Raw genomic sequence first — 9,421 nt, 5'->3', positions numbered from 1 at the left:
ATAGTTTTGGAATGGGAAAACAATATATAGGTATAAATTCAGATAAACGTTTCAATATGATATCGATCTTATACTACAGGTAGGAATTTCAACCGTATTAACAAGCTTGATTGCAAATACTTTCCAAAATTACATAGCTCTATATAGCAATTGGATGAGTTTGAATGAAGAAGGACGTTTTCAGTAATTTTTTATTGAGCCTTTTACGAATTTTAACTTATAGTGAACAAATAGGAACAAGATGGAACTCTTCCTCTACTTGGTTTTGGTTACAATAACGACCTATTCGCCATTTTGATATTACGATACCGGCCCTCTTCTATATAAAGCTTATGCGATGAAAGTCGCAAAGAAACGATACGCATCTGGGATAGATTTTGTTTTGTAAAATTGATGTAAACCTGTCTACAATGAATGTAAATGTACTATCGTATTAAAATGTCAAAATACATCATTTGAAATCTATTATTGACAATTTGATAGAATCGAACGATTCTTGGTACATGCATTGATTTTCTCTGATTTCACTCATAGTTTTAAATTTTTTGTCAATCAAGCCAGTTCATAAGTTCTGACCCAAATATGAATTTGTTATATTTAGTAGTTTAATTCCTTTTGACTACCGAATCTAACCAATTCTTTGTAACGAAAGTTGCTAATATATCGTGTCTAAATAAATCCATATAGAACTGAAAATGATAGATTATAGTATAAAACATAAGATTAAAAGATCGGAAAAAATGTATTTTAATTTGCTAAATATAATTCATCAACGGCATAAACAGACATATCAACATTGATTTTTTATACGGTCGAATGGTACATTTGATAATGGCTACCACTTGTAAGCTGACCAGAAAAAATCAGTGTTGGTGTACATCTAGTATATTAAAAATTATTCCTAGAATATAATTTAATTTATCATAATGAAGACTGCTGGTTAATTTCTTTTATTGGTAAGTTGTTGTTAGGTAGCAATATAGTTTGATTTGTCCTGTACGGTTACTTCCCTTGGTTTGGTAGTTTATTTCCATATTTGCAATTAGAGTTATCGCCCTTGGCAGTTCCTGATATTTGGTAGCCATTGCTAGCGTGTGAGATACAAATGCCCTCCCACCCTCCCAATTAAGATGGAAATCTGGGTCTGCTGTGGTTTTTTCCATTGTATGTTCGCAGGGTTCACTAAGGAAACGTCAAGACTTCGACCACAGACCATGAGGTAGCTGAGTTTCTCCTGCACAACAGATTGCTGCTACATGTTTTTTGAACTTTGACTTAAAATTTGATTTCAAAAGATATCAAATAGTATTGGTTAGTATCTGCTATGATTTTGTGGGGGAATTTTCTGCTCCCAGTTTCCTCCCCAACTTCATTAGCTAGCGTGGTTGAAGTCATTGGCCATCATTTGCCACATTAATCATAACAGTTAGCAAAAAATAAATCCAACATAAAATGTGTAATTTTTGTTTGTTATTTGTTTTAGTTGTCTTCTATTTGATAAATGGTAGCATTACTAGAATGTGCATACATTGTGTTAACACCCTCCATAGTTAAGCCTATTCATAAATTCACGAAATTCATCTAAAAGAAGAAAAATGTTGACCATTCGGTTAATTGTATGAACCAGGTTCATTACACTACGTTTTTTTTACACTGGTTGGTAAACGAACACTTTGTCCGACTAGATATTCTAACTGCACTTCATGCACTTCAAAGCCACGTAAACATAAATCGGAGATCTGGAATGGGAGCTAAGTTTAAATTAAAACACAAAAAAAACAACAAAAAAACACACACAAATTGTTAGTTTTTTATAGTAATATCGAAGCCAAACATTTCCAGGAATACCGACACATTTTTGACGAAGGCGAATCTGTAGGAAAGCCACGTAGAAACTTCTGCACGTTTATAAAAGCTTCCTTTGTTTTGAAATCATGATAAACCATATTTCTTGTTTCTGTGTGAAGTAAATAAGACGGCTGGTTGAATCTGGGTTCATGTTGTGGGTATATCCCTAGCTTCAGACTTACAATACTGATATATATGTCATCTATCCAAATATGCTTTACATATGGGAAAGAAAACACCAATTTATCGGCGACTTCCCGTGACACTAAATATGCGCCGGCTGTGAGATATGGAGGATATTTGTCGTACTGATATTCCTCTATAGTCACATACCATTTTGATGAAGTGTATCTGTGAGGTTTTTCATGGAAGTATGCGAACCCCACTATCAGATTGGCATTATTGGATCTATAAAGTTTGTTGATATATATCAGGATATTTGGAAGAACTAAATAGTGATCATCATCTGCAAACATGATGTAATTTGCTTTATGACAATACTCAATAGCCCAATTAAATCCCATAATAGTCTTGTATGTGTTATTACTGTATGCCTCTATAAACGATTCCTGTATAATATCGCCACGGAGACCTGCTTCTTGGTCCACTTTAGGTTGGTGCTCTGGCCGGTAGCCTAGCAAATAAACAATTTCGATGTTTTCTCCATTAGTTTTCCCCCATGTCTCCCGAATACCTTCTCGAAGATGAAAATTCCCCACAGAAGATTTTACCAGAATTAACAAAGAGACAGTTTTATCCGATTTGAAATCACATTTCTGTTTTAAATAGATGTAATGGAATGGGTGTGTATTAATTGGTTTGATTTCCGTTGGTAACATCCCATTTTCTTTGAAGTTTGCATACAAAGTCACAAAATCCGCTTCTGTTGGATACGTGAAATCAGAGAAAGGTTTAACCATCCTCAAGTACCAAACATGGTATCCTAATACCCCACACAGTAACCATGTTAATACTAGAAGGGACAAAAACAGCACACGGCGCGTTGTATATATGTAAATATACAAGTGTAACATATGGATGACGTTGATCATTGTTTCTGTAAGTTCCACGATATGAGACACCAAATAACCTTTGACCCTTTTCTCAGTCACCGCTTAACATGCTCTTCAGACCTGTAAGAGATGAAGGAAACACGTGTAACGGTAACATAGTAAAGCAATATATCAGTTGATATTATATAAACAACAGACGTTTAGGTGACACTTTTGTTGAAACTTACTTCACGGTGAAGTCTTCAATGGTTTGTTATACAGATATCATTGATGAAACATTGGTTTCACGAAGTCTTTAAGTAAAATTTCTTTATCACATCCGGTCAATTGAAAAATAAGCAACAAAGATAATATATTGTCTTACAATTGCAATGCAAACAACAAGAAACAACGTATTTTGATTAAACATATCTACCTAATTCTCTGTTATACGGCCGCACATGTTCACAATTTTACACCCAAACTGTGACAGACGTTCTTTATTCACACATACCTTATTCATCCAAGAATATTTTATGTATTTTCTATGTTGAAACATTAATTGCCGTACAAATAGAGATATGTGATGGTGCATTCATTTATCACGTATTCACGTGGTAAGTGATTAGGTATTCATTTCTCATGGTCTTTTTTGGCTTAGGGGATGATGTTGATCTAGATTTTAACACGTGAAAATCCAATGGTGCTTAATTCCTTGGCTAAATTCATTCATCAATTTCATGTTTAAAATTAGCTTTCCAACTGACCTGTAATCCTATAGTAGTAACATATTGCCCCTAACCATTAACGTTGTATGTTCTGTATTGCCCATGTTGGACCCTTTACGGTAATATATCACCTTGCATCCTTAGGTGCGTTATGAAATATGCTATACAGCAAATAATGCAAAACTTATCATATCAGTGAAATGTATACGAAATGAATATCGCCTCTTTTCCCGCTAAAATTTAGGATTAATGATGCATATATGGCAAATCGATAAGTCACAGGTAATAAAAGTCTTTGAAGTGATAGTGGTGTGTTCTTCGTCAATGTTTCAGAAGTATTCAAGCAAAAGCACATAAAATACTAGATATAAAGAGAGATAGAACGTCATTGATACCATTTAAAATAATATTCCTTGACTTGTTACTATTAACCAAGTCGAAAGCGGAAACAAGTTATCAAATTATTTTATCGATTAGGTTAATACATTGATATTAAATACTCATAGGTTCAATATTAAAACTACCCATGTATATCGTAATGACTGTTTTCTTACAAGACTAAAAGTCAATAAAATAAAGTTTTTATTTTAACACCAAAAGATGATTACAAAATGTTGAGCCACACCTACCTTTTTCGCTAATCGGGTCAAAATTTTACTGCAGTCAGTTGACTTCATCACTCCCAGTAATACTATATTGTGTCTTAAATTAACTACCGATGTATCTAAACATTTCTGTTTGGAAATACCAATCAATATCTAAATAAATACCGTTCAGGTCCACAGCAACTTACTGTTTAATACTATAAAAGAGATCGATGGATAGCTATTTAACAGTTTTTGTTATAAATGTTATATATCTATGTAATAGTTACTTCGATATATGGAATTCAACGTTTACCAACGTTTACACTGACGTAGCATGGATCATTCTTAAGATCGGTGGCATTCGGTGGTCAAACAACGGCTACACGGAAAATATAGATACTTTTTTTTCTATTTGTCGATGGAGCAGAGTGTATAAGCCTAAAAATTGTGGAATGGTAAGCCACGTTTCAGCTTTACACCTGATATGTTGGTAAAGACATATGTGAAAAAATAACGCACTTTATCAGATAGTGTATACATGTACATGTATATGTAGACCATTTAGGTATCTCTACATGCGTAAGGTAATGATATAGTCACAATGTACGATTCGGTTTATTGTATTCCTTCTATCCATGTTCCTAAATGTTTGATTAAATACTTATCCAACACTTAAAATGCCTTGACAAACGGGAAAATTCACTTATTATTTTGAGGTATTTTCTGGTGCCCGGGGTTTACTATTAAGACCGCATTGATACTCTCAGCTGTTACATCAGCTGGAACAACAGCAACAGCCGTTTGACAAAAACAAGACAAAGCTTTACACAAGGAAAAGCATTAATGGTATGTCCCAAACAAAGGCTATATAATTATATAGAATAAGATGATTATTCTTATCTCAAATTTCCTTGATATTGTTTCCATATGAAAGGGTTGGGAAATACATAAAGATAATAATAAAGGATAACACATTAACTACATGTTATCATAAACGTGGGTCCATTAATTGTTTGAAATTATAAAATTTGTATTGTTGTCACAAAAGTGTCATTAGAATGTTGACCGATGTATTACAATGGTAACAGATGTATAACAATGTTGACAGATGTATAACAATGTTGACTGATGTATAACAATGTTGACAGATGTATAACAATGTTGACTGATGTATAACAATGTTAACAGATGTATAACAATGTTGACTGATGTATTACAATGGTAACAGATGTATAACAATGTTGACAGATGTATAACAATGTTGACTGATGTATAACAATGTTGACAGATGTATAACAATGTCGACTGATGAATAACAATGTTAACAGATGTATAACAATGTTGACAGATGTATTACAATGTTGACTGATGTATTACAATGTTGACAGATGTATTTAATGTTGACAGATGTATTACAATGTTGACTGATGTTTTGCAGTGTTGAGAGATGTTTGGTGTCATCACATTATTGATAGACATGAAACGTCGCTATTTGAAAATAGCAGAGAGGATAATGTTAATAATTACTATACCAAACAAATAATTGAAATGTATGGGTGTATTACATATATTTTGTGACACAATATGTCAAGACTATAAGGATGTCATATAATTTCAAATAAGTAACGTCATATCATGTAAAATAGTGACGCTTCATGTCTATGTTAACTGGTAGTAATGCCTTATCCTTTATCATTATCTTTAAGGATAAAACAAATATGTCAGTCACATGTATTTCACAACCCTTTCAAATGGAAGCAATATCCAGATAATTTGAGATAAGAATAATCATCCTATTCTATATAATTATATAGCCCTTGTTGGGGACATACAATTAATGCGTTTCCTTGTTTAAAGCATTTGCCTTATTTGTGTCCAACGGCTGTTGTTCTTGCTGATGTAGACATAATTTTACAATACAAACTTTGTTTAAGTTGTCTTACCTTTCTACGTAATATTTTGACGACAACAGCTTCCATAGAATCTACTGAAAACCGGAAGGTTTGTGGGCATTTTAACTACAATATTCCGAGTCTCATAATCAGCTAACCATACATGCCCGAAGTTAGTAGATAGGATATTTGTTTATCGTACTAAATGTTGATACATTTACTCTCATTATCCCAGTGGTGTGCCATATGTACAATACATAAATGTCACGCTGTGTAGACGAAACATTCTACAAACCGTGACAATCGGACTTCGACTTCGACACACATGACTAGAATATGTAATAACCATGTACTTTATTAAATGGATGAACACTTACAAGATCTTAACTTATCCGCCAATGTTCACCTCTATTTGCAGTTTGATACCATTTGATACCATTTGAACGTTAATGACTTTTATGATGCCCATCAATACCATTTGATCATACAAATATAACCTGCCTTTAAGTTTTTATTCAAAATTGTTGGAGTATAACGGTTTTTTTTTTGTAATTGTTTCTAACATATTTAAATTGTAAAGTCAACCATTCATAAATCGAATGTAAAATCCTGTCTGTGGTATCAGCAACAAAAGACCGAACAAGTGTCGATCAAAACATGCAGCTCTTTCATGTTCTTTAAGATTAAATTCTGTTAGCGTATCAGCGCTTATACAGCAGGGAACCTCAAACTTATCTAATATCGAACTGTTGATACTAATAAAGTAGTACCTTATGTCCCCGACTGATTAAAGCCAACAAGTAAAACGCTAATGTTATATCACTGCTTGTGATCTATAACAATACGACACACCCGAGTTGCACTGATCTATTGATAATTTATATGTATTCCTCAATTTCCTCGAAGGTTAATTACCCTGACTATTGTACCCAACTTTTTAATATATGTATCGTCCCGAATTTTAAAATGTAAGGATGTACAAATCGTAGTCGTATATTTTGAAAAAAAAAATCACATCAGGTAAACTAATAATGTTGTACGAATATAACTATAAATAAAAGTTTGAAGTCTAATATGTTATCCATATACAATATAAATATGATCTTATTATGTAGCGATCCATGCTTCTTCTGAACAACCATGAACAATTGTCTTCAGTTATCAATACCGTTACTGTCGAATACCAATTTCCATCACTGTAAGATTCGCAGAACACAGCTGATTTATTCCCTGAACCGATGTGCATGATGCAAATGGCCTTAATTGACACAATCGTATGAGGGTATACATTATGATAATAAAGGGAAATGCATTCAAGTTCCCCGGACATCTAGGTTGTTGATCAAACAACCATATAATACGGAATATTTCAAACGATGGAAAAATCCCACAAGGAAAATTCGGAAAATTACAAGAGGCCTAAGAGATGCATAAGATATAAAATTAACTATTAAAACCTTCCACTTAAATACCAAGATAAGAGGCTTCTAACCTTGAGTATAAGTCAAGGTCATTTCTGTTTCTAGAGACCTACTGGCCAAATATCCGAATTCTAGGCTTTTTGCCTATTGGTAGAAAGTTGTTTGAGTCTTGTAACAGATTTGATCGCCCAGAAATGTGTAGACATTTTTTTTTCATTTTTTTCTGGAATCATTCCTTGAATTACCAATGTATTGTCCTGGGTCTAGAGATTTTGGTTACTGAGAAAAGGATTTTATTAATTTTGACCTCTATGAAATGTTTTAATGTAATTTCCTGTTCGCAAAATTGGTTAGGCTTCCAACTAAGATCCTACCACTTAAATAATACCAGTTGGTTTATCAGAGGAGGCCGTTTTAGTGAATGACTAATTTGAGCACTGTGTACATGGAATATGGTTGGAGGCAATCTTTTTGTGTGTGCATATTTTGTCGGTCGTCATCGAAGAACACATTCGCTAGCTGACAAAAACACTCTTTCACTCACTTGAGCGATTGTAAAAAATGCTTACAACCGGGAGTGGTAGGACTCAATATGTAAACAATCTAGGTTTATTGTAAATGTGACATATTTGTACACCTGAGGTGGTTAAACTCTACTCGTCATGATCTTTTCCGGCGTATCTGATGTTTATCACGACGATCCTCAAACATTTAGTAAACTAATGTACCAATTTGTACCAATCTCTTATTATGGTACAAACTGTTAACTTATAAGCAGAAATATGACGATCATCATATTCCTATAGGTCTGATAATATTATATGCTTTAAGTGTCAGAGTTCGGAGTTTTTTGTTAAAAATAAATAGCAAGGCAAAGAAAATGGTATTTTTGTAAAATATATGTTATCAAACCAGCTATCGGATTACTTTTGTATCGAAATATTTACGTAATGGTTATTTGAAAATTCTTTAAAAGTTAATATTGTAACATTCATTACTCATGTTTAAATACATATTTTGTGCGTTTTCTCGAGGATTTGAAGGGATATGGGAGAGTCTCCAAATGAAAATATTTTCGATGCTTGGGGTTGTCTTTTAAACTGCTATTTCATAGTTTAAGCGAATTTAAATGAAGTTGGTTGAACACAGATGTTATGCTTCAGCATAGGAAGGTTTTTGTGAATACCCGCCGAGGTGGTCCAGAATGATTAGCATAAATAATCCTCAACAGCACAATAAATAAATCATATGGTAACACCACGAAATGTTAGCATAATGGTGGTGAAACAGAAGTTTATGATAAGAAATATCATAGAACCTGGTGGTAATGTAGCATTTTATTGTTTGGATGGTTTGGAGTTGGTATGGAGTCGGTATGGAGTCGGTATGGAGTTGGTATGCAGTTGGTATGCAGTTGGTATGGTGTTGGTATGCAGTTGGTATGGAGTCGGTATGGAGTTGGTATTGAGTTAGTATGGAGTTGATATGGAGTTGGTATGGAGTCGGTAGGGAGTTGGTAGGGAGTTAGTAGGGAGTTAGTATGGAGTCGGTATGGAGTTGGTATGGAGTTAGTATGGAGTTAGTATGGAGTCGTAATGTAGTTGGTATGGAGTTGGTATGGAGTCGGTATGGAGTTGGTAGGGAGTTAGTATGGAGTTGATATGGAGTTGGCATGGAGTTGGTATGGAGTTGGTAGGGAGTTAGTAGGGAGTTAGTATGGAGTCGGTATGGAGTTGGTATGGAGTTGGTATGGAGTTGGTATGGAGTCGGTATGGCGTTGGTATGGGCGATTTTAAGCGTCCTAGCAAAATAAGTTTTGCGTAGAGTTATAACTTATTGTTTATTGTAAATTCGCAATCTAAACACCCTAGACTGTCGCCATTTTCATAAGGTCCTAGCAAATACGTTTTGCGCGTAAGTTATAACTATTGTTTATTGTCAATCAATATTTTT

At 33.8% G+C, this 9,421-nt stretch overlaps 1 protein-coding gene across 1 annotated transcript; it reads right to left on the bottom strand.

The window, feature by feature from the left end:
- Positions 1-1,549: 1,549 nt before the first annotated feature.
- On the bottom strand, positions 1,550-6,210 carry LOC117319939 (beta-1,3-galactosyltransferase brn-like). Its single transcript, XM_033874646.1, has 2 exons — positions 6,099-6,210; positions 1,550-2,981 (listed from the first exon to the last, which is right to left on the bottom strand). Exon 2 carries the CDS (start codon positions 2,898-2,900, stop codon positions 1,812-1,814), a length of 1,089 nt encoding a protein of 362 aa, XP_033730537.1. The 5' UTR covers positions 2,901-2,981; positions 6,099-6,210; the 3' UTR covers positions 1,550-1,811.
- Positions 6,211-9,421: the final 3,211 nt, after the last annotated feature.

This window comes from Pecten maximus, unplaced genomic scaffold (genome assembly GCF_902652985.1).
Source record: "Pecten maximus unplaced genomic scaffold, xPecMax1.1, whole genome shotgun sequence".
NCBI lineage: Eukaryota > Metazoa > Mollusca > Bivalvia > Pectinida > Pectinidae > Pecten > Pecten maximus.
The sequence above is the reverse complement of the archived record's forward strand: the minus strand, read 5'-3'. Positions and strand labels throughout refer to the sequence as shown.